General features: G+C 36.0%; 1 protein-coding gene and 1 non-coding gene across 3 annotated transcripts; one reads left to right on the top strand and one right to left on the bottom strand.

The window, feature by feature from the left end:
- Positions 1-683: 683 nt before the first annotated feature.
- LOC18448466 (agamous-like MADS-box protein AGL11) lies at positions 684-24993 on the top strand. Of its 2 annotated transcripts, XM_006858527.3 has the most exons (9): positions 684-1041; positions 2419-2640; positions 20922-21003; positions 21174-21235; positions 21318-21417; positions 21867-21908; positions 22123-22164; positions 23885-24039; positions 24723-24993. In XM_006858527.3, exons 2-9 carry the CDS (start codon positions 2459-2461, stop codon positions 24724-24726), a joined length of 669 nt encoding a protein of 222 aa, XP_006858589.1. In that variant the 5' UTR covers positions 684-1041; positions 2419-2458; the 3' UTR covers positions 24727-24993. The 2 variants fall into 2 exon arrangements, with proteins under 2 accessions (XP_006858589.1, XP_088707131.1); XM_088851005.1 differs by lacking the exon at positions 24723-24993 and having other exon boundaries at positions 688-1041; positions 23885-24043.
- LOC148779953 (U6 spliceosomal RNA) lies at positions 21958-22060 on the bottom strand. Its single transcript, XR_016045129.1, has one exon. It is a non-coding gene; the product is annotated as a U6 spliceosomal RNA (small nuclear RNA).
- Positions 24994-25312: the final 319 nt, after the last annotated feature.

Here is a 25312-nt window from a genome sequence, read left to right as displayed (position 1 = left end):
ATTTAAGATCTTGAAAAAGAAATTAAATAAGCAGCTCTTTCACCAAAGAGAGGAGTTGTATAGTGTGCTCCTCTGGGAAGTACCTTGTAGTATACTTTACGAGTGGTTTTAACTAGGGGTTGCAATGGACCTGACCAAACCCGGGACCATTTGGGTAGACCCAATCTCAGGTCCGGGTATGAGTTCAAATTTTGGAGCCGAAATGTTGGGTCTAGGTCTGCAACATGACTTGAATACTATTCGAGTCTCGATCTAACTAGACTCGACCCGGACCCAATCCAAATAATGTGGGTATTCATAATGTTGCCAATACATTTGTTTCTTAGGAATTTTCCGTTATTACGTAAAATAGTAAGGAATTTAGGTATTCATAATGTTGTGAAATACTATAAATGTCACCAATAATATGGGTATATGATGGTAAAAAAATAAAAAAAAATAAAAAATAAAAAAATAAAAAAAAAGAAAAAAAAAAAATAAAAAAAGCTGATAGTCATAGGGTGACATTGGATCTATCCTCATGTATATGGGTCCAAATTTTGTACCCAAAAGATCGGATCCGAGACCAAAACCTGGATTGGGGTTCTAGTTTTGGTTTGGGTCGGGGTCGGGGTCGGGGTTCGGGTCCGAGTCCCGCTGGACTCGTCCCGGTACTACCCCTAAGGTTGGGGCAACAACAATATTTTATAAAAAGGAGGGGCCATGAACTGGGCCTCTTCAACTCTCTCTCTCTACTCTCTTTGCTCTTTCTCTCTCTAAATCCTATGTATGAATTCCTTTCTTAGAGTGGCTTCTGCCTCTCTCCGCGTTCCTCTTCTCTCTCTTAATCACAGAGCTGACCAAAAGTTTTTGAACCACATTTCACCTGAAAAAAATCTCAGACTGCTGAAAATATTTGCTGGAAGCCTCGAAAAAACTAACTCGCCCAAAGCCATTCTCCTTCAAAGTTTCTCTCTCAAGAAAACTGGTCTTTCCAGTGCAAAATTGACCACCATAATCATCTAGAAACCTCTCTCTAGACCATTGATCTTCTTCTTACAGGTATTATCACTTCAATTCTTGATGATCCTAATGTTTAGGGTTTCAGCAATTGAAAATTCATTGTTAGATGGAGGTCTCTGAAAAAATCTCCATATATCTTATGAAATTTAGATTTGTTTTGTTGCCTTTGTGCTTTTTTTTTTTTTCAACGCTTAAGTTTGCAGTGATTTTAAATTTCATCTGTTTAATGTTGATTATGTAAAGGACATTGGATTCCTTTCCAGATGCTGTATTTCTCTGAAATTATGCCATTTTTTTTCACATCCTTTGTTTTACTGGACACTTCTGGTTATTTGAGCGATCTCTTAAACAGCTTGTGGAAGGAAAACCAGATTCTTTTGTGATTGAAGTTAACTTTTTCTGATACTTTTGTTTGCACAAACTTATGATTTTTTTTAATTTATTTTTCATTTTTTCTTCTGTATTTACCTTCTTTTTTTCAACAACCACTTCAATTTTTAGTACTAATTCGGTGTTTTTTCTATTTGATGATCAAACTAAAAAGAATTTGATTCATCTATTAGTGAGGTTTTTAGTGAACACTGTTCAGTATTTTTGTTGTAAATGTTATTTTGATTTCTTCGTCATCTATTTCTTCTGCTTAATCTCATTGAATCTTTGTATGTTCCCTCTTTTAATGTTTTTTCTCTTCTCTTAATCTGAATTATCATTAATGCTTCTGTTAATCAAACTTTTTGGGGAAGCAGTTCAGCTTTTTTCATACATGAAATCTTACTTTTTCTGAAATACACGTTAAGAATTTCTAATTTATAATCATCTTTTGATATGATTTTTCTGAATTTTTTTACTGTAATATAAATTTTTCGATTAGTATGAATCTTTAATCCGCTACTCAATGAAGTTAAATTTCTGCCATTTTTTCCTATCTCTTCATTTTTATTGGTGAAGATTCTAAAAACTTTTCTTCTTCGATTCTGCAGAAGTTGATAAAAAAAATTTCTTTCATTTTCCGTTCATTGAAAAGAAAAAAGTAGTGTTTTCCTGCAACTTTTTCTTCTAAATTACTTATTTTTCTTAGGTAAATGACTTCTTTTTTTTTACTTTCTTCTGCAGATCAATAAAACTCCTGTTTATTTGTTTACTTTGAAACTGTTATCCTCCTCGAAATTATTCGACATTTTTGTTCCCATATTTCCTAATTAGTATTAAGCTCTAATTCACACGCCATTAAAGCTTCTGTAAAACTCAGTGTTGCACTTCTTTCAATGAAATCATGCCATTTTTGCAACTCGGTTTTGTTTATTTCATCAGACTGTAAAATTTCTTTAATTAGCATAACGTCAGTCACCGTTTTCCTCTTTCTTCTCTTTGAACTGGTGTGAATTGGAGCTTAATTTTAGTTTATGGTAATGGCAGATCTAGAGTGAGAAGAAAGGTAGAGAGAGAAAGTAGTGAGATGGGGAGGGGTAAGATAGAGATAAAGAGGATCGAGAACACGACGAATAGGCAGGTGACGTTTTGCAAGAGGAGGAACGGTTTGCTCAAGAAAGCTTATGAGCTCTCTGTGCTGTGCGATGCGGAAGTAGCCCTCATTGTTTTCTCAAGCCGCGGCCGTGTCTACGAGTATGCGAACAACAAGTAAGTTTCTCTCTCTACCTTATGAATGCATTCTGCCTCTCTCACTACTCTATCACTGCATTTTCTCTCTCTCTACCTTTGAAGGAGTTTTTGTCAATTCATTTTAAGTCATCTTTTAGAATGCGCTTGTTTTTGTGAATCCATCTATGCCTCTTTTGTTAATGGTATTCTGCAACTTCTATTCTTCCATTTTTGCTTCTTTTATTATAAGATGGAAATTTAAACGGTTGGGTTAAAACGAGTTGCCTTTTCTTTTTTTTTTCGTTTTCTATTCCATTACTGAATTCAAGAGTGCTGTTGTTTTGTGTGTTGAATGACTCTGTTGCAAAAGAATCCTTAAAACTCCGTGACTTTAGAGAGAGAGACGGTGTGATTTGTTTCTGAACTTCTGATGAGTAATGATGCGTGTAGTCAGTTTTGGGTGAAATAAAATCCTTGATATGGCATGCTTAACACGAAACCAAGAGATGGAAACTTCTTTGTTTCTCTCTCTAAAACCTTTCATTAAGACCTGTCTCTCTCTGTAGGAGGTAGGGGGCTAACACCCACAAAACTCTAGAAAGAGAAAATAAGCAGAATACTTCCTCTCTCTGGGAGAAAGGGGAAGGGAAACCCTCTTTCGTTTCTTTCTCTCTCTAGGAGAATGGGAAAGTGAGCAAAATAGCTGGAGAATAGAAACACAGCTCTTTTCTCTCTCTTGCAGGGGAGAAAACCATAATAACCCTCTCTTCTCTCTCCCTCTCTTTAGCTTTAGGTGCGTCGTTTTTTTTTTTTTTTTTTTTTTTCGATATTATTAAATAAGATTTTTATAAAAAATTATTTATCTTTTGTACATAAATGTCACAATCACTTTGACTCAATAAATACCTTAGTTAGAAAAAAATATTATTAAATAATACCAAGTGGTACTCTCTATTGCATGCACCATCCACAAAGACAAGTGGTAAATTGCAAAAGATTACACAATTTTTTGAGGTTTGTAGAAGGTGCCCATCTTATCTAAAACACACTGCTAAATTTTTGTTGGCTGTCATAAACTTTATGATAGCCGGTAAATCATGTACATGATCAATCTTAAATATGAAATTTAGATTTCTAAAGATAATGCAAGTTGAGTAAATCTACAAACAATTGAAAATCTTGAAAAGAAACTATATAAATAACTTCTTACAAGATTCACAATTTTGGGATTTGAATTTTTTCTATATACTCATGCATCTCAAGATCAAGATGATTAATGGGAAGGTTTTCCAACTTCGTAATACTCATTCTTATTGGATTTTTACAATATATTTTAATAAAAGTTCAACATTATGTAAACTTTTTATGATTGAAGGACTTTATATGGGTAATCTTGATTTCGAAGAGAGAGAGAAAAAAAAAAGTAAAGAGAAAACAATCCAATCTCCATGTTTATACGGGTAATCTTGATTTTGAAGAGGAAAAAAAAAGTTAAAGAAAAAACAATCAAATCTCCATGTTTATACTGGTAATCTTGATTTTGAAGAGAAAAAAAAACAATCCAATCTCCATGTTTGCTTATTTGCTCTCTCTCTTCTCACAAGCAAAAGTACACATCTCTCTACTGTTCCATCCGTAGCATATGACTTGCCTCACATCCAAGTGGAAACAGTGCCTTAAGATCTCTTTCCCTCTCTTTCTCTTACATTAGTTTTTTAATCTTTTTCTCTCTTCAAAACTACATTAGTCTCTCTCTCTACACCCTTAGTTTTCTAATGGCCTCTCTCCCTCTCTAAAACTACATTAGTTTTCTGATAAAACCTCTCTCTCCCTCTCTAAAACTACATTAGTTTTCTGATAAAACCTCTCTCTCTCTCTCTCTCTGTTCGTATGGTACTCTTCCCAGGATGTCACATCCCCCTCCCCTCCGCCTCAGCCTCAGCCTCAGCCTCGGACTTGGCCACGCACAAAAGCAAAAGCTTTTCAGACGACTCCTCCCCTTAATTATGATGAGAAAGAAAGCGAGAGAGATTCCTATGTAAACCCTAACAAGTAACCGTACCCCTCACGCCCACTGTCATTTGACACTACCTTAACTGAACGCTCTTATCAAAGCCCATCCTTCAGTGCTCAAGCGAACCTAGGGTTTCCTCTAAGCGCGAGAAAACATTTCCTCTAGAGAGAGAAAACAGATTTGCTTGAGTTAGACAGCTTTTTGCCTCTAGTTTTCTTGAGCTTGTACACTTTAGATTCTTATTTTTCTCAACGGAGCCATGGTCTCCGAGAGATACTTTTTCTTCTTCCTTTTTCTTTTGTTTATGGTTTTCTGGGTAAAGTTGTACTGGTACTAGGATTCAGGAACTCGCCGACTCGAGTGCGAGCGGCTTTTTATTTTTGGGTTTTTGCTCTGATTTTAATTTCATTCGGTTTTGTACTATTTTTCAGGATTATTCGATACTTTTCTCTCTCTTGGTGCCCTAATCATCTCTCTGTCCCTATATCTCTCTTGTGCCCTAATCCTCTCTCTTTTTTGGTGCCCTAATCTTCTCTCTCTTGGGGCCCTAATCCTCTCTGTCTTTCTCTTGTGGTGCCTTAATCTTCTCTCTCTTGTAGCCCTAATCCTCTCTCTGTCTCTCTCTCAACCGTAAATACAATACCCACATAAGCAAAAATTCTCTTTATGTGGAAATATCATCTCGGAGGTCCATCAATCTTCGGTACATATTCCAAAATCCAAATATACATCCCCTATCAAGAACTACTATCTCTTTCAAAAAAATACCCATATCAGAAAGCCTCTCTCTCTAGAGAGATCAGTCTTGAGAGAGATCCATCTCTCACTTTGAGATATCTCCCTTCAAATTCCAAATACAAAATCCATATAAAGAACAACTATCTTTTCAAAGGTAACTATATCAGACTCTCCCTCCCTTCCCTTCCCTTCCTCATCCCCCTCTTTATCGTTTCCTTTTTCTCTCTCTTCAATCTTATCTTTGTCCCTCATCCACTCACAAAACCTGTCTTTTCTACAACTTTCTTTCATTCCTTACCCACCCATCTTTTCTTATCCCTCTCCCATTATCCCATTATGCTTTGAAAACTTCCAAACAAAGAGAGAGAGCTATTATAGATCGATGGTTCGAAGGGCTTGAAAGCATTTCCCCATTTTTCTTTTGCGAATTGTTTTTCTTTTCTTTTCTGTTCTTTTTTTTTAACTGCTTCTTTGTCAACTATATTCATCATTTGCCCTTTCTTTTTGGAATGGTTCACCCGGTGAAACGGTTCTAGTAAAAGAGGCCAGCAAACCATTTCCTTTAGGTTCTCATGCTACACTATATAGTCCTTTTACTTAGTAAATAACGAGAATATCAATCATATTCATCATTCTTATTTATAGACTCTTGTGTTGCAGAAATGCCAATCAAAGATCTCAAGACTATAAGGGTTTTTTATTTTTTCATTTTTTTTATTTTTTTTTATTTTTATTTTCTAGGATAATTTATTGGAGAGTTTTGTAGAGATTTTGGAAAATGGAAAGAACATTCATGGATGGAGAAAAACAATTTAAGAGGTACCTTGGAACTTAGAAAGGTTAGTTATCATTATTAAATGCTTGTATTGGGGATTATGAATAAACCATTTATAAAAATAGGAAGTGCGTAGAGAGAGACAACATATGAAAAGAGTAGGTACAAAGAGAAAAAAAAGTTATAGAGGGCATAGAGTGAGCACTAGAAGAAATCTAAGGAGCTATAATAGCAAAAAGAGAAAAAATCCTTAAGGAGTGAAATAGAATATGAAACCGTGAGATCCCAAACAATAGGAGGAGAACTTGATTTCAGACTCCCTGTGTGTTGAAGAACGAACCATGGCCAATGGCTAGGTTAAGGGAGAGCCGTAGCAAAAGTGGTCTTCATAAGGTAATAAGGTTAATCTATCCATGATTAAGGATGAAGCTTGGGTGAAACTAAGTAGAGGTCCAAAATGACTAGTGTTAAATAATTAGTGACAGCACCTCCTTTATCTAATGTTTGTCAATTGTATTTTATGCATATCAATATATATTAGTATATTTGTGTTAGGTTTCGTTTGAATGATTATGTCCTTAAAACATAGTAAGTTGTCCATATTTGTGAAGAAACCTTTTTTCCTTAAAACTAAGCATAATTTAACTTCTTTATTTCTCATGTTAAATGAAATACTAATCAAGTAACAAGACACGTACTCCTCCATGTGTTTGTACAAATCTAAAATTCCAACACAAGATAAGTGCAGACGCCCTTTCCCTGCTAAGGAATAAAAAACCTTGACACCACCATAAGCCATAGGTCTTAGGATCACCCATTACTGCAGAAACCAACCCATCATCTAAAACCCTGAAAGTCAGTACCCTAGAGTCCAAGCTCTGTAGACACTCCTAAAATCCACCATTTAGGCTCGAATCAATTCCCAAATCAAAGTAAAAGTCATAAGCTTTCCAACGGCCCAAGAATCGCAAGAATACGATATATCATTTGAAAGTTATGGCTCATGAAGTTTTGTTTACTTGAAATGACATTTTGGTCCCCTATGCAGACATTATTGACGCTAGCGTCAAGGCCACAAATGCTAGCGCCCTATCATCGGAGCCAAGGCCGGCCATCCTAAAGTCAGGGGTAGCAATGATGATAGAGTAGAAGGATTGCCATCAACCATAGTAATAATGAATCTTTAGTTGGAAGTCAGGTCCCGAAATCCAGCTGGGAACATCATGATTGCCTCAGCGTAGGAATCGCAAGGTTAGTTCCCCAAAATCATTAGCCTAAACCACTGGCCTGAACATGGGTTGAAGCTTCATGAGACACCAATGTGGAGGGCACGCACGTTAGCGATAAGTGTAGCAATGTCGTCAGAAATCATTGGCCCGAAGGTCGACTAAAAAACACAGCCCGAAGCTTCATGAGAGTCCAGTGCCAAGGACACCCACACCAATGTCAATGATGCACACAAAGCTGTCAGACAACCCCTACACATCTGCAATAGTGATTTTATTAAATGAGGATGGACCAATTATTACAAATCAAATTATTAGGGCCCGACCGGTGCGGTACCCACAGCAACGGTAATGGAAACCATACTTTCAATACGACATGCCCACAATTATGCAACAATGATTCCATTAAATGAAGATGGGCCAGTTATTGAAAATCTAATGATTACAACTAACCATGATTGTCATTGAATTCGAATTTGATGTCTTTCCATACTTCACAAGCAACAGCTAGTTCTGGGATCCACTTGCTAGCATCAACAAGTAGCATCAAGGGTCCGACATCAATGGTGGCCATGCTAGCCTCAACAGTGCCTTCATTGATAATCAGTGACCCCGATCACGTACCACTCCTCATAACAGTATTTTCATTAATTGGTTGAAGCATATTGCAAACGTTGTAATGATTCATCTTCAACATTGCCATTGAATGGTGCCAAGGTTCAGCATGGGCTATGACAATGCTAGCATGGGCACCAATGTCACTGCTAATTGAAAGCTCAGATTAAATTGAAGCTTTGTAACACTGTTGAGGGGACTTTTGCCTACAAATAAAGGCCTGAGCCTACAATTTTCGAACCAAATTTTGGAATGAGAACCAAAAGTTTGTCGCATCGGCACTTCCCCTAAGCCTGATCCTAGACTCGAGCCTTAATCCCAATATCCTTAAATCCTAGTCCCGACATCTCTTAAATCCTAAACCTCCCTTGATACCAATCGCTCTCACCCCGTGGACCCAAAGGACCAGAATAAGTCAGCTCATTGAACACGATCTTGAATCGACCACCGACTAGGAGTACTGAGCCTTGGGGCTCAGTGTGATGTTAGGCGTTAGCCCTCTCTTCTCACCCTTTTCTTTCCAGTCTATTTCTAAACCCTTTTCTAAATCCCTCCCCTTTTAATCAAAAAATATTTTTTTGAACTCCCTAGCAGATGTTCAGTATATCACTCGCAGGCTGGCACTGCTGATAATCTGTACGAGAGAGGTCTAGGGACCAGTCCCTCATTCGCGTCACAATCTGATGGAACCCCTAGTTTCTACCACAGCTCGACTATTTTGCCAAAAATTTTGTGCGTAAAATAAGATCCAATGGTTAAGCTCCCTAGGATGATTTAAAAATTCAAGAAAATGAGAAATGCATGAGAATAGCATTTAAACAAGAAAGTGAGTATATTTATCTAAAACATCTTTGATTCGGGCCCCGTTTAGGCTTAAGATTGAAGGACGTTGGATATGGTGACATCCAAATAACCTGCCTAAGGAAATCCCATATTATGTAGGATTGGGATTGCTATTAATAGTTTTCCTAATTAATATAGAAATCCAAAAGGCTTGGGATTCTTAGGTATATCTCTTAAATTTTTAGATATATGTAACATCTATAGGAAGTTTCCTATATAGTGTGGATTCCAAACTATATACATGTGGGATGAGAGAGGAAAGAATATGTGTACTTTATTTGGGACATCATAATGGGAAAGGTCAATTCCTCTAGAGAAAGAGAGGTAGGGCCTCCTGTGCATGGAAGCAAGGCCTCCCCTCAGAGAGAATAGAGGTTCTTATAGAGAGAAATGATACGATAGAAAGAAGCTAGTTTCTTGTAAAGAAGTAGTTTCAATGGAGATTATGGGTTGTTTTCCGTTTTAAAGAGAGAAAGTCTCAATTGCTCACAAGTATCTCTTACTGGATAGTGGTTTAGCTATGAAATAGAGATAGGTCTCTTCCTGGATAGTGGTTTAGCTACGGAATAGAGATGGGTATCTTTTTAGATGTTGGTTTAGTTGTGGAATAAAGATGGGAGATTAGTGGGTGGTGTTGATAGAGAGAGTGAGTCTAAAAGGATTTGCTTTAATGAGTATTACCGAGGGTTAAAGATGCAACTCTATATCCCAAAATCTGTTATGTAACTTTCATTGGTATAGTGGATTTTAGTTTTCCATGCCCGTGGAAATATCTCTTTAGGGATAAACCAAGTAAATCTTTGTGATCTTGTGGTGTGTGTGTTTTATGTTTTATTTCTCGTATTGTGGTTCGTACTCTCCCTTATTTTGTTTCTAGCTGGTTAAGTACACAATCCTATAGAATCCAACTTTTCGAGATTCTTATTTTTACCTCTAAGATGGTTCGTAATCCTAACAAGTGGCATAAGAGAGTATGATTGAGTACGAGGTTAGGGTTTGTGCATTCAGTTAAAGAAAAGCACTCGACAAAATATTCGAGTGTTTTATTTGAGGTGGAGAAATATGAGGGAAAGCACAATCTTTTCAGCAAGAATGTTGAAGGAATTTATTTGGCAAATATGAATAATTTATAAGGCTATGAAATGGATGTTGGTATAGTGAGCAGGTGATTTTGATATCAAGGTAGAGATTATTAGATATGGTGATATCAAAAATCATCCATATAAGAAAATCATATATTATGTGGGATGGGATTGACATTGCGATTGATCGATAAGTTTTCAAAAGAAAATAGAAATTAAAAAATATTAGGACTCTTGGATATATCTCTTGGTTTTTTAAATATATGTAATAACTATGAGAAATTTCCTATACGGATTCTTAATCTTATATATATGGAAAGAGTGAAAAAAGAATATGTGTACCTTATTTGAAATATTATATGGGAAAAATGGCTTCTTCCATAGAGAGAGAAAAGCAGGGCTTCTTGTGCATGACAGGCTAAGCCTTCCCTTAGAGAAAAAAGAGCTTATTATAGAGAGAATACTGCTATGGTACCTCCTATAGAGTAAGAGGTTAGTTTCTTGGAGAGAAGTCATTCCCAAGGAGATTTTGGGTAGTTTCCTCTTTTAGTGAGAGAGTCTTAGTTGCTCTCAAGGTTTCTTCCTGGATAGTGGCTTTGTTGTTGAAAAGAGATGAAAAATCGACTTGTGGTGTTAGCGGGAGAGAGAGAGTCTAAAAAGGTTTGCTCGATCGAATTTTGTCGAGTGTCAAAGAGGCAACTCTAAGTCCCAAAATATGTAATGCAATTTTCCTTAGTGTGATGGATTTCACTTTGCCATACTATGGCATAAATTTTGTGTTCTTTGTAGTATGTTTGTTTTATGCTTTAGTTATCGTATTATGGTTTGTACTCTTATTTATTTTGTTCCTAACTGGTTAAGTACATGATCCTAGGGGATCCAAGTTTTGGGGATTTATGTTTATGCATATCAAAGCATTTTTAAATCCTAACAACGGGTTCCTAAGCACAGACTTTTAAAAAAGAATTACAAATTTTAGATAAAAAAAGGAGTAAGGTAGTCCTTTGAGTAAGAATTTGCCAAAAAGGGTAGTAATAAAAAAGTTCTATAGAAAAACGAGGACATCAACAGTCATCAACAGATGCCATGCCATTTGAGGCATGTTAAAAGCGTATTGAAAGAGTTTGAAGAGCTTGGTGTTGTGCGTGGAAGCTTTAAAATCTGACGGGTTGATTTTAGAAAATGAAAAGCCAGAAAAATAGAACAAACAACAAGCTAAAAAATAAAGCAGAAAATAAATAACGCAAAAAGCACACCAAGATTTTACATGGTTCATGACAGAGGGGTACATCCATGGGCATGGCAAACTAAAAACCACCATACCAATGAGAGTACATCAAGGATTTTGGGATACATAAGGTATCTTACTACTCATCAATAATACCCAATCGAACAAGCCTTGAAACCACTCTCCTGATTGACATTATACGTCATTATTCCTTCTCTTTGCTTCTTGCAACTATACCGAATACATGTGATAGAGATGCGAGGCCAACAAAAAACCAATTTTATCTACAAAGGGGATATCATCCAAAACCTCATTTTTTGCAAATAAAGAGCAAGAAAAATAGAACCAGCAACAAGAAAATAACCAGAATATATATATATATATATATATATATATATATATATATATATATATATATATATATATATATATATATATATATATATATATATATATATATATATATATATATATATATAATGTGAAAAGAACACAGAGATTTACGTATTTCACCCCACGGGCATAGCAAACTAAAAACCACTATACCGACGAGAGTACATCAATGATTTTGGGTTCTAGAATGTACCTTACTAACCATCGTTAATACCCAGCCGAACAACCCTTGAAACTACTCTCTCGACTGAAATCGCATGTCGTTCATCATTCTCATTACTTCTGGCAATTATTAACGACCATACCAAATAGAGATGCGAGAGCAACGAGAAAGTGATTTTTTCTACAAATGAGATACCACTCAAAATCTCTATAGGACCCGTTTCTCTACAAGAAACATGTCTCTCTCCACGTGAGGTATCGAAAAATCGTTTCACTTAGTAGAAACTCACTTCTCTCTCTAGAGGCTCTTCCTTCTCTATACATGAGGCATTTGCCTCCCTCTATAGGGAAGTATGAATTTCCCATATGGTGACCCGAATAGGACACATGTATTATTTCCTCTCTCATCTCATAAATAGATACAAAGTGTGATATATACAATGTTAGGCATCTTAGAACCAATCCTTATTTCATTAGGAAATATATATTGTATAATTTAGTTTCCTAAAAACAAGAGATTTCACATGCTCCAAAATAGGAATCCAAATAAACATAGAAACTCTTTAATATCAATGCCAATAATATAAGATTTCCTAATGGATGTGATTTTGGATATCACCATATCCCATACTTTGAAGGTCATGGCATTTTTTAAAATGTTACCTAAATCAACAAGATGGAAATCCTCGTTGCAAAAGCAATTTGGAAATTTATTTTTGAGAAGGGTTCTATAGTCCTCATCTTTTGTTAATGAATTAGGAAGAGTGTCTCTACCCTTGAAAGGAATTGAGCCTAGAACGTAGCGTTGTAAATCGTCGAGCAATAATCAATAAAGTTTGTTCGCTTTCTCAAGTAAAAGGACAAACCAAGCAGAACCCATTTTACAATATCTTACTTTGATGATGTGTAAAATGGAGGAGGAAAACAAACTTTATAATAAGCACAAATAAGAAAGAGAAAATTTGGAGAATAAAAGGGAGGCTTGGTATTCGATGATAGACAAGGGAGTTCAGGCACCATATGCCAATGTGGAGGAGCTCAAGCAGGACATTAATGGTTTGGGAAAATTAGTTAAAGATCTCATAGTTGAACTTGAAATAAAAAGAAAAGAATATTGAGTTACAGGGGATTTCAAAAATGGAAGTAGAAGATCTTGAGGATAATGTTGTTATTGCATTAGAATCCTTAGAACATAGAACTGACCAACTTGCAAAATCTCTACAAAACATTAGGATCAACTAAAACCCTTAGAAAATAGAAATGACAACACTACCCTAGAGATTTTGAATTACATGTTATGTTTGGTGATAATCAAAATCACCATACCTATGTTTTCATTAAAAGATTAAGGGTAAAAGAGAATAAAAAAAAACATAATACCATCCTTTCAGGTCACCCTTTTGGGGCTTATGGGAATGAATCTCTAATATGGAGATGGTTTCCAAGAGAGAGACATGGCCTCTGAGAAAGAGTTCGGTAGCGGTATTGCGATAGGAAGAAGATATTCATCGACAGTGTTACTCCGTCGGGAAAACGAGTTTAGAAGGAAAGATCGGTGATGGTCTTTTACGGATGTTTAGAGATAGGTATTATCTCTTGTAATCTAAAACTGTAATCGTCATTGTTATAGTGGATTTCGACTAGGTCGTGGATGTAGTCCTATAGGTGAACCATGTAAATTGTGTATTGTTGTGGTGTGATTTGTATATTTGATTCATAGTTGTATTTATCTACTTTGCACCAATCATATACAAGATTTTCATTGGGTTTCTAGTATATGGGATTCCCCGTTCCACAAACGAAGAGTTCCCAAAAACCCTACATTACGCCCCATAATTCAAATATCATCTTTCTTCTTTGCCTCAATGTGAATCAAGTGATCTTTAACTGGATTTTCGAAAGTATTAATTGCCTTCTTATGCTCCTCCATATGTGCCCGTAGCATCTAAGCTCGCTTCTCCAAAATGGGACATAGCCTCGCGTTCGTTCTTCAATTTTTCTCTCCTCTTGATTCTCTGTCGCCATGAACACCATGCTTCTCTCTACTTCACACATATCATCAAAGTAGGTCGCTGCAAAAATCAGGTTGCGCTTTATTTTGGAAGGTTGAGTCATGGTCGGTCCTTCCTTTGTTGTTATGGAATCTGATTTTCGCAATCTCCTTAGGTATCTCATGTAGACAACTCTACTAATAAAATGCTTCCAACCATTTCGCCACAAAAACTAAGAATTTTAGATTTCCTTTTTTCCCCTTTTGGGTGACTGCTGCAACCATTTCAAAAATCAATTTTCAAAACATTTTCTCAAAAAACGATTTCCATCTCGTAGATTTGAATGAACAATCCTATTCAAAAATACACCATGAGCTTTCAAGCCCTACAAACTCTTTTGTGTTGCTGGCCTTGGTCCTCCTTTTCATAACATTCTTTTTTTTTTTTTTCTTTGATGCCCTTTATGACATATTTTTCCACAAAGGACTACCCTAGTCCCTTTTTTATATTAAAAATCCTTATAGAAAATTTTTCCTTAAGAACCCTTCAATCTTAAACCCTTAAATAAGACCTCAACCAAAGATTTTTAGAAAAACGGATTGACCCTTACCATTCAAATTTTAAAAATAAATAAATGAAATGAAAATAAAAATTGTACTTCTCGTTTATTTTTAATTTTTAAAATCAACCCAAGGAGTAAAATACTGTCTCTACCAAGTTTGAATTTTAGAATTCATTAAAATATGACTTTGAGAGGAGGCATGTTTTTTGGAGGTGATACCAGAAGAAAAAAAAAAGAGGAAAAAACCCAAACAAACAAACAAACAAAGGGGAATATGTCATATTTTACGGAGAAATATTTCTTTAGAAATAGGACAATACATCATATTTTAAGGAGAGATTCATCCATATAAAATCCTGCGCAAATAACACTAATGTATATATATATATATGGATAAACATAAAAAATAATAAGCATACATTAGACAAGGTGATACTATGGAAAAAGGCAATAGCAGAGCTCCTAAGTTTACCTTTACCATTCACATAATCCCTATTATGACTTTCACTTTTTGATAAAAAGTTATTTTTTCACACATTATCTTTATCTACAAACTTTCTCATTTTATAGAGGTCTTATCAACAATCTCCAGCATTTACTAGTAGCAAGCAACCTCTTTATGTCCCAAAGCATCTTTTCGTTTTTGTGTCCCCATCATGGACATTCTTTCAATTTTCTATATCTCTATCAAACCCTAGAATAAACTAGAAAAACCTAAAAAATAGAAATGACCCTACTACCCTCAAATTTTTTTAATTATATTCATCCAATAACTCGGGCTCCGAGTCTATCAGAGTATCGGTTGCATCCTAAACCATGGACTCGATGAGTTCCCAAGGTTTGAGTTCGGACTCCTGCAGCCTGTCAAACTTGAGTAACTCAAACATGGCGCCGAATTTTGATTCATTAATTAATAGCATCTAGGTTGCATTGAGAACATAATTAGTTGCTTGTCAATGCAACCACAACTGTTTTCGTAGAGCTTAAAAATAGCTGGTTCTTAGATGTGTTAACTATCTGTCTTGCAAGTAGACTTATGAATTTTGTATATGTTATGGATATTCTCCTTATGGCATGTAGTTCTTCTTATATCAACATTAAAACCAACATAGTTGCCTATAGAGAAAGTAGCTCTAAGAGAGCAAGAAGCATATGGACATCATCATCATCATCAGATATTGTAGGTTCAGGATTGCAAGAAGATATTGTAGGTTCAGGATTTATGATAAGTTTTGGCAAAATTTTAGGTTGGCTACCTACCTAATACAATCCAACTCATTTGCCGTGCATGGGATGAGTTAAAAGAAAGTTCAAGATCCTCACCCTTATTAGACCAAAGAAGCAAATGGGGATATAAACATTCACTCACTAACTAGATTAATAAATCACGGATGTAAGCTTTTTGGACATAAGGGGAAAGTCATTTTGATTTTCAATTTGATTTCAATAGGGTAGAATACCAAACCAATTTACAAAGTGACAAAACATAATATTATTTTCTTTTAATAAAAAGAGTGGGTTTCAACATACTTCTCTCCTAATTTTTTATATTTGTTCTCTAGTTTTAAAAATGGTTAAACACGAAATGAATTTAGTTTTTTTGCATGGAAATATAATACATAATCCATATGTGTATGGATGAAATGCATTAGAGTGATGCTTTAGAATCTAAATGTTTTAAAATTAGCCGGACTAAGACATAATATATGGTATGCAAGTTTAGTGATAATAGGAGTATAAATGAGAAAGTAGTTAATTTAATGGTCAAGAAACACCTAAAAGACATCGATAACCCAGGAGATTGGAGAGATTAAATAGGATATCACCATAAAATTAGAGCTGGGTTAATGAAGTGGAAATGTGCATCTAAAATTTTACATAATTATTGCAGACCAAAATTCCATAGGATAATTGTTAGATTTGTCATGATTTATGGGATAGAATATTAGATGGTTAATAAACAACATATCTATAAAAGGAGCAGTTAAAATGAAAATGTTGAGATGAATGAGTGACAAGACAAGAAATGATAGAATTTAAATAGAGTATATCTAAAAGAATTTAGGGGTGACTCCAATAGGTGATAAGATGAGGGAAAGTAGATTTAAGTGTGCTAGTAATATGCAAAGTGAACCTAATACCACTTGTTACAAGGAGCAATTTAGTTTAAGTGAAAAGCTCTAAAGTGGCCACGAAAAGACCTAAAAGGACATAGATAGTGAGCACAATGACTTATTGTGAAACTGATAACACGGGCCCTTATAAAGCATAATGATAAAACAAAATTTGTATAGCCGGACCTCCAATAATTGAAATAAGACTCAAGATGATGAATCCCATGGTATACGAAAACAATACACAGGGCATTCACCAAATCATCTTGTTGCCAATAGGGTGTAGGTGAATGTCACAATGGAAACCTACAAGGATTAATCTCCACTGCCGATCATTAAGAAGAGCAGACTACGAATAACCACACACCATTATCCATTGGCTTATGTTCTGTTTTCCCTTTTGCAAACTCTCCTCTCTCTATCATATATATTTGAAACTTTTCTTGTCTTTTGCTTTCTTGATCACTTAGAAACTCCAGTGATTGAAAAATGGGCAAGCAGGGATGGTGTGTTGGAGCCTTTCTCTGCTTCTTCACTCTTAACTGTAAAGAGAAGAGAGAAAATGATAGCATCTCCTGACTCCTGACCCCAAGATGAGGTATAGAGAGAGAGAGAAAGTGATGGCATCTCCTCACCCCAAGATGAGGTAGAGAGAGAATGGGTCTCCATTTAGAGAGAGAGAGAGTCACGAATGCCACAATTGCCTGGTTGGTTGCTTGCTTGCTCTTCTGTGCTGCTTTTGTTTCGCCTTAGGAGCGAGAAATGAGATACCCCCTATCTGAACCCTGAATTTCTAGAGAGAGAAAGAGAGAGCCGAAACTCGAAATGGTACAGTTGGGGGTTGGCCTCTCCAAGTCCAAGCTCTCATTTAGAGATTATAATATACATTTATAACAAACTAATTACTACGAAGGATCACCAAGTGTACTTTCTCTTTCTTAACACTAAGAAGGAATGCCACGAATATTCTCTCTCTTAAGTAGTAAGAAGGAATATTAATGGTAGTCTCTTTCTCTCTCAACAACCCAAGAAAAAGTCTCCTCTCTCTCTCATCCCTGCAACTTCCTGATACAAAGTACTGGTTCCTTACATGAAAAAATAGCCCTCATTCTCTCTCCTGCCAAACTGCAGCCTGTAATTGTACCCAAAACCAGAAAGGCAGAAACAATTTATTAGCGTCTACTCTGCGTTTCTGATTATTTCATATTTTGGGCACATTTTTGTGTGTCAGTTTTGTACTTAACTTGAACAGTGGTTACATGGAAAGAAAACCAACAAATTATGATTTCCTCTGTGTTTTCCTAAGCATGAATGCCCCTCTCTCTCTGAACCCGCCGCCTCCTTTGCCCGTCTCTCTCTCTCTTCTCTCTCCTGTACTCTTTTGTTTCATTCGTTTCAATTTTTTTTTCTCATGTATGTGTAACAAATACCTGTAATTAGGCCATCGACTGTTGCAGTCGCCATTACGGTTCTTTTGAAAGAATTTGATTTAGAGAGAGAGGGGATTTGGAGAAAGAAGAACCTTATTATAATATCGAAGAGAGTAAGAAACTCTAATATTTTTTTATTTTTTTTTACTGTTAACTGTAGGCGAAACTCTAACATCTATATGGAGAGAATGAACCTTTGTTTACAGCAATGAAGGTACAAAAATCAGATGCTTGGTAATAGAATTGGAGTTATGGGGAAAAGTTATTGATGGGAACGCTATTGTGGGAGAGAATGATGGAGCCTGAGGGGACGAGTACAGTTATCATGACCAGACTGAACTAGGTATTGATGGGTCAAATAAGTGACCAAACTAGGTATTGATGGGGTCACGTTAGTCAAGGTATTTATTGGGTCAAAAAAGTGACCATTGTCTTGGTCAGTCTGGTCTTCAATAAAACATAAAACCAATGTTTTTAACAGATTAGTCGGTTTTTACCGGTGTTGTTGGCTAACCAATGAAGTCGGAATTTTTTTTTATGTAGTTTATATTTTTAAAACTATTGTATCTATTTTTTATTATTTTTTTAAGGACACGGTTTCTATGCCGCTAGCTCGCATATTGTAGAAATGCGGACTTGGAGATAAAAATATTTTTTAATATAATTTTATCCTAATTTTTAAAGAATATATAATCTTTATCATGGAAATCATGAATATGAAATAAATAAATAAATAATAAATAAAAAACTAAAAATAATAATTACATTAAAAAAACATTTGGACCGTTAGTTATACACTTGCTTTCAAATTGACCACCTATTTGCATCCATTTTTAAGATGGATGTTTTATACCTCTGGACCCAACCCACTAGAAACAATTTTCCTATTTTCAATTCGATTTTGATAAAGAGAGCATACTATATATCTATTCTTTTAATGTGAACAATACTGAAGTCCCAGCAATAATGAACGCCCATGAGAGCATACCATATATCTATTCTCTTGGGCGAAAGACTTATTTAGGAGAATTGTTTCCATCCCAAACTTTGGAATCCCTTTAGAATAAGTAGACCACTAATTTCAAAGAAAGAATTTTGAGTTCTTTAACACAGATCTAACTAGTGAATTCTTTTAGATTTTTTTAAAAATACTAAGCTGGAACAACCAAAACCTATCAATCGGCCAGTGCCTTTTTCCGGTTTGACCACCTTGTTCTAAGTTGGACCAGGCGAGTTTGTGAACACTAGATCTAACTAAGATCTATATTCAATATTAAGGCACTATTTTTTCACATGCATTTTAGGTGCATATGAATTTTTTTTTTTCTGTTTTTTTTTTGAGGTTAATCACGAGGTGACATCCCAAATATTTTACGGTCCTAAAACACTCCCAAAGTTTACCAAATGAAATGAATGCACCACTGGGAGACCATATGATCGTTTGTCCAAAGAATTACAGAAGACGTCTACTTTTTTCCATTAATTTTAGAATACAAGCGAAGTCATTAGTTTTGGGCCAATCTCTTTCATTTCTGCTTGTAGATGAAGAAGCATAACTTGGAGGAACTTTAACAAAAATGTCTGTTTAGAACATTTAGCTCATAGTTGGCAGTTTAGACTCAGGATGCAATTGTTTTGCTGGGTTCATTATTTGTGGCAGTGAACATTTTCCTGAGGAAATTGGGAGCTTGTACTGATGCTTGATACTCATTTGAGATCAAAGAATGGGACTGAATCCTACATCTTAGCTATTCAAATTACTAGAATACAACAAACAAATTATCGATCTTGTCATAGAGAAATGCATCTCAAGTTTGTACAAGAAGATTTAGAATGGATTTCATCATCATCGTCAAAGTTTTTTCCCAAATTAATTAGAGTCGGCTACATGAATCCTGGTCCGTCATTCTGCTCTATTGCGGGTGATAGCCTCAATGAGGCCATAAATCTCCCTATCTTTTCTCACTATTGCCAACCATGCCCTTTTGGGCCTACCCCTTGCCTTTTTTTAGCCTTCTACTTGAACGAACTCGTACTTCCTAAAAGATGTACTGGGTCTGTGCCACACACGGCCAACCCACTTAAATCTATTATCTCTAATCTTATTTCCTATTGGTGTCACACTTAAATTTTCTTCTTTGTGATGCATTAGACCAACTCGGTGCTATTTGCTAGAACACAAGAGTAGATAGCAGCCTTAAGAAAGAGAATTGGCACGCGCATGAAGAGATCACAAGACACATCAAGGGAATAAAACACTACAAGTTTCCTACTCCTAGGCTTGATCCAAAGTATATAGCTCATACTGATTCTGATGAGATCAACCAGCACTTGGGTGAAAATATGGTTTATAGTGTGTGGGCCAGTTATGCAAATGATGTTGCTTTTTTCTGGAAGAAGAAGAGGTCATTTGGGCGAAGATCATCCTGATGGACCTAAAATCCGAATTTGTGTATGAAAAGCCCACAGACTTAGTCTTTGAAGACCAAGCAGCAAGATTTGTCACCAAGGATGCCATATCCACATAAAGAACTACCATGTTATTGATGGATTTGATAAAAAAGAAATGATGGTTTGTTAAAACTCTACAACATATGGATATAAATCCGTTGACTTAGGCACCAGAAATAACTGGTTTGCAAGTATATTTTGCATGCTATTTGGTTTGGCCATGTCACTATGGTAATCTTGATCCATGGGATTGAAGGAACGCTTCATGCTTATGCGTCTTATTGATGATCCATGTGAAAATGACTTAGTTTTGAATGACTTATTTCATGCTCATTCTTGTTTCATGTCTCACGAATGTGCAATTCCTTGTCTGTCACAGGTTCACCGTCATCTTAAAATCTTGCACAAATGCATGCATCTTCGGCCTTCATTCCAATCTCAGCTCTTTTACCAAATTAGTTCGTTTAGTTCGTGTTGCCAACACAAAAAGTTGAATTTGTTAGAATTCACAATTCAATATATATATTACTGGTTTACAACTTTGGCACACTTGTTTCTTGTTGGAGCTGTCAAACCATTTTTCGTTCAGTTAAAGAAAAAAACATGGCAGTAGATATATTTTCGAATAGTTAGCTTGTAATAACTTGGATCATGGTCAGGCTTGCAAGGCATAACTTCGTGTTTAATGACTTGCAGCATAAAAACAACCATTGAGAGGTACAAGAAGGCTTCTGCTGACAGTTCAAGCGCAACATCGATTTCAGAGGCCAATTCCCAAGTTAGAAATGGCCTTTTTCCATGAAACCTCTTTGTTTAACCATTGCTTGGCTCTCTCAACCTCTTCAAATATATTTGTTAAGATTTATGATAGAAGAATGATATAGGAGGTTTTTTCTCTCTCATTTTAGTGTGAAATGCATTTTTATCCCCATTATGTATTGGTTGCAGTACTATCAGCAAGAAGCAACCAAACTGCGCCAACAGATACAACTCCTCCAAAATGCCAATAGGTAAAGCAAATTAATAAATGCACAGATTTTGCCTTATCTTCTTTCATGAAATTTCAATCAAGTTTATTCCATATGTATATAGGCACTTCATGGGCGATGGCTTGAGTGCTCTGACTATCAAAGAACTCAAGCAATTGGAGGGCAGATTGGAGCGAGGGCTCACCCGAATCAGATCAAAGAAGGTATAATCTCTTAAAACTCAGCGAGTCTGACTTGGACATAGGCCTAGAACTAAAACCTTGCGAACCGGCCCTCCGAAGTCTTTTGCTTACTTTTGTAAGCCACAGCTGATCGGTCCAACAGACTCAGCTGAGTTGAGTAGCTTGACTCGGTCCGGGACCCTAGCGAATCCCAACTCGGGTTCTTGTTTTAAGCCATTGGTCAAAATTCATTGTCAAGAAATAGGGAAACTCATGTTTTCACAGTGTCCTTATAATGTGTGAATCTCCATTTGGAATCTTAAGTATTACTATTGGGTAGTCACTTATACTCTCAAGTTCCAACTTCCCACTCCTTGTAGTCATATGCAGCTTAATTGTTAATGCATTTGGTAGACTTAATTCCACGACACAGAGCTTAATTGTCAATGCTTTATTACTAATTTTTGCTTGTATTTAACTAACCTTTTCAGAACGAGTTGTTGTTCGCAGAAATTGAGTACATGCAAAACAAGGTAATCTCTCTCCCTCTCTCCCTCTCTTTGTTTTTTGTTTTTTAACATTAAAAATTTAGACCATTTCTCGATTTGTGTATGTCATCCTTGCGCAGGGGCCATGCTAATATTCTCTATATCGTTCCAATTTTATCGGATGTCTCTGAAGAGACTCCCTCTCTCTCCCTATTTCTCTTTCTCTCAAATTGCAAGCTCATACTTTCTATGCAAACAGGAAGCTGAACTGCAAAAGGATAACATGTACCTTCGGGCTAAGGTATTCATTTATTATTCTTGTAAAAAAGAAAGGGTATTTATTTATTATTACACAGTCAGTTTTTGCAATTGTTCTTTTAATTGATAGTTGAGAAATTGAAGAGCCGACTCAAAATCGTCCAAAGCCTTCAATTCCCTAGTTCTTGACAGTTCCGAATCGGGGAATTGTCAAGGGTCCCCAATCGAGACTATCCCAAACTAATGTAGTGAACCGCCTGTTCAATGTTGAGACCCGCAATTCCCAAACTCGATAAGAATCAGCGAGTACACTCCGATCAGCAAGTGCCCCGGCGCCACCTGATTCCTTTTTATTTTTAATAAACATTGTTTTCTACATGAGCAAGGGGCATTGAACTCTTAAAGAAGCAGTATTTTTTTTCTTCCCCTCTTTTTTCTTTCAAAAAACGTTTCCATAGTTGTTGATACAAAAAAGCATAAAACCCTAAAAGACCAAAAAGGGCAGGTGACGGCATTTTCTGTACCCCATGCATTAGGAGTTGAAAAAACAAAAACTAATCCACATAATCATAAGGAAAATTGTTTCATGCGGGCTGGAGCGTACTTGTACAATATGAGGTCCAGAGGTATAAAGTATCCATCTTCAATATGGATGTAAATAGGTTCATCTAAAAACAATTGAAACTAACAGTCCAAATGTTTTTTTAATAGAATTATTATTTCTAGTTTTCAAATTTTATTTATTTTTTCATATTCATGATCTTAAAGATTATATATTTTCTAAAAATTAGAATCGAATTCTATTTTAAAAATAAATTTATTAAAGGGTCCGCATTTCTACATGTGCGGGCTTGGCAGCATGCCAACCGTATCCAAATGATAAAGTAAAAGTATATAAAGAGATCATTTACTTTTAGTACAAGGAGGTCACAATTACTTTTATATATCATATGTCAAATTGAATGGTTGTAAGAGTGTTATTAACTAGACTCAAGATTCAAAACAATTTTTTCTCAAACTTTGAACACACTCCAAGCCATCCAATTTGACATCTAATGACTAGAAATAAATATGACATCCTTGTAACAAAGATAAATGGTCTTATAGCATGTAGTCCCAATGATAAAATCATAAAATAATTATAAAAGTGTTACTATGCACAAACCACACACATGAAAAATTAGACACAAACCATGTGTGGTAGCACATCCACCACCACATTGATTGTTCACAGGTTGCATCCACCTCCACATTGATAGTTCACAAGTTGCATATGGGGCCGGTAATCGTCCTGACCTGGTCTGGGATTAGGCTGTCTATGTAGAGCCAGCCTAGACCTAACCCAGCCCAGACCGAGCCAAAGAGGCCCTACCCGTAGCCAAGGTCTAGACGGGCTGGGCCAAAAATAAATGAAAAAAAAATAAACAAAAAACCAAGAAAAGGAAGGTCAAGCTGGATCGGCCCCCTCATGATGGTTCAGCCCTCGGGCCACATTTTGTAGCCATCCTTTACCACGCCAGCCAGGGTGCCAAGCCCGTATAGTACGCACGTCAATGTTTACCATTTTACCCCTACAATGACAATCATTCCACACTATTTTTTTTTCTTTTATTGAATGTTAACTTGGGACCGGGTGAATGGAACCATTAAACTTACATTGTAGCTCTGCTTATTCTAACCACCATCCCAAGAGCTCTGTTCCCTTTTGCACTGTTCTTATTTGGTGCTCTGGATAATAAAAGCAGTGAATTTGTTGAATGCAGATAGCCGAGCAAGATAGGACCCAACAGTCTAACATGTTGCCGGCACCAGAATTCGATGCAATTCCGACTTTTGACTCTCAAAATTACTACCAAGTGAATCTCATGGAGGGCGCACACCACTACCGTAATCAAGACCAAACTGCCCTTCATCTCGGGTAAGAGAGAGAAAAGTGTTGTTAGAGTTGATATTTTTCTTTTAATGTACTTTTATATCTCTAGGGATTGTCTGCAAAGAGATCGTTTATTTTTTGTATATGAAAGTCACAATCATTTTTATCCCTTAAATTTCAAAATGAGTGGTTGTAAGAGTATCATTAAATAAATACAAAATTCCAAAAAAAAATTCTCAGACTTCGTGACTTAACCCAAGCTATCCATTTTGACATATAATGTATGGGAATGATTGTGAAATCCATGTACAAAAAAAAACAGTCTCTTTATAGACAATCCCTTACATTATCTCCAATGAAAGTTCGGAACATTTTTTTCTTTGAGTGTGTTCTTCTTTTAATCGGGAAGGAGAAGAATTGTAATTCAAGTTTGCCCTTAGCTTCGAAAATATGGATCTTAGGATTCGCACCCTGGTTTTCATTTTTAGCCTTATACGTTCTCTCTCTCTCTCATTTTGCCTTTCCTTCAGATAGTCTCCCTCCCTCCATCTCTCAAACGCATTATAACTTTCTTTTTGTGCACATTTTGCCTTTCCTTTTGTGTAATTAATCTCTCTCATTTGCTCTCCCTCACATTTTGTCTTTCCTTTTATGCACATAATCTCTCTCTCTCTCTCTCTCTCTCTCTCTCTCTCTCTCTCTCTCATTTTGCATGTCCTTTTGTGCAGATAATATGGTGGAGGCCATTTATCCTTCAAAAATGGAGTATTTTATGTAATTGTTCCCGGAATTAAGGGTTTCTTATATATACAGCTCAAGTAATATTTGATAAGTTGTACGCATAAAACCCTAAGTGGAAATATCTCAAGTGTCATCTCAAACTCTAAAAGTCCTTGGACAATGATATATTTCCACTTGGGCGGAAGATTTATAATGGTTCTTTTTGTCTTTGTCGTTACCGTTTGATTCTTTAATCGACGGGCATTGTTCTGGAGTTTACTGTTCGGTCCTTAAGTCTATCTCTAAACCGTTCCCCCCGCCCCCACCAACCCAAAAAAAAAAAAAGAGTCTTTACCATTCGATCCTTAAATCAATGGGTTATTTGTGCAGGTATTTACTGTTCCATTCTTAAATCTCTCTCTCTCTCTCTCTCACATAGGAATTTTGCGAGTTGAATGTAGGAGAGTGTGATTGAGAGAGTTTCAAACCATTTGGTATGTGAGAAAGTGAGAGATGAGGAATTTCAGTTTCCAACTACTGGTTATGTGAATATTGAGAGAGAGAGAGAGAGAGGTGGCTGAGGAAAGACCAACAAACG

Source organism: Amborella trichopoda, chromosome 11 (assembly GCF_054954075.1).
Source record: "Amborella trichopoda isolate Santa Cruz 75 chromosome 11, AtrichopodaSantaCruz75HAP2 v2.0, whole genome shotgun sequence".
NCBI classification, from domain to species: domain Eukaryota; kingdom Viridiplantae; phylum Streptophyta; class Magnoliopsida; order Amborellales; family Amborellaceae; genus Amborella; species Amborella trichopoda.
Note: the sequence above shows the minus strand (reverse complement) of the source record. Positions and strands in the feature narration are given on the sequence as shown.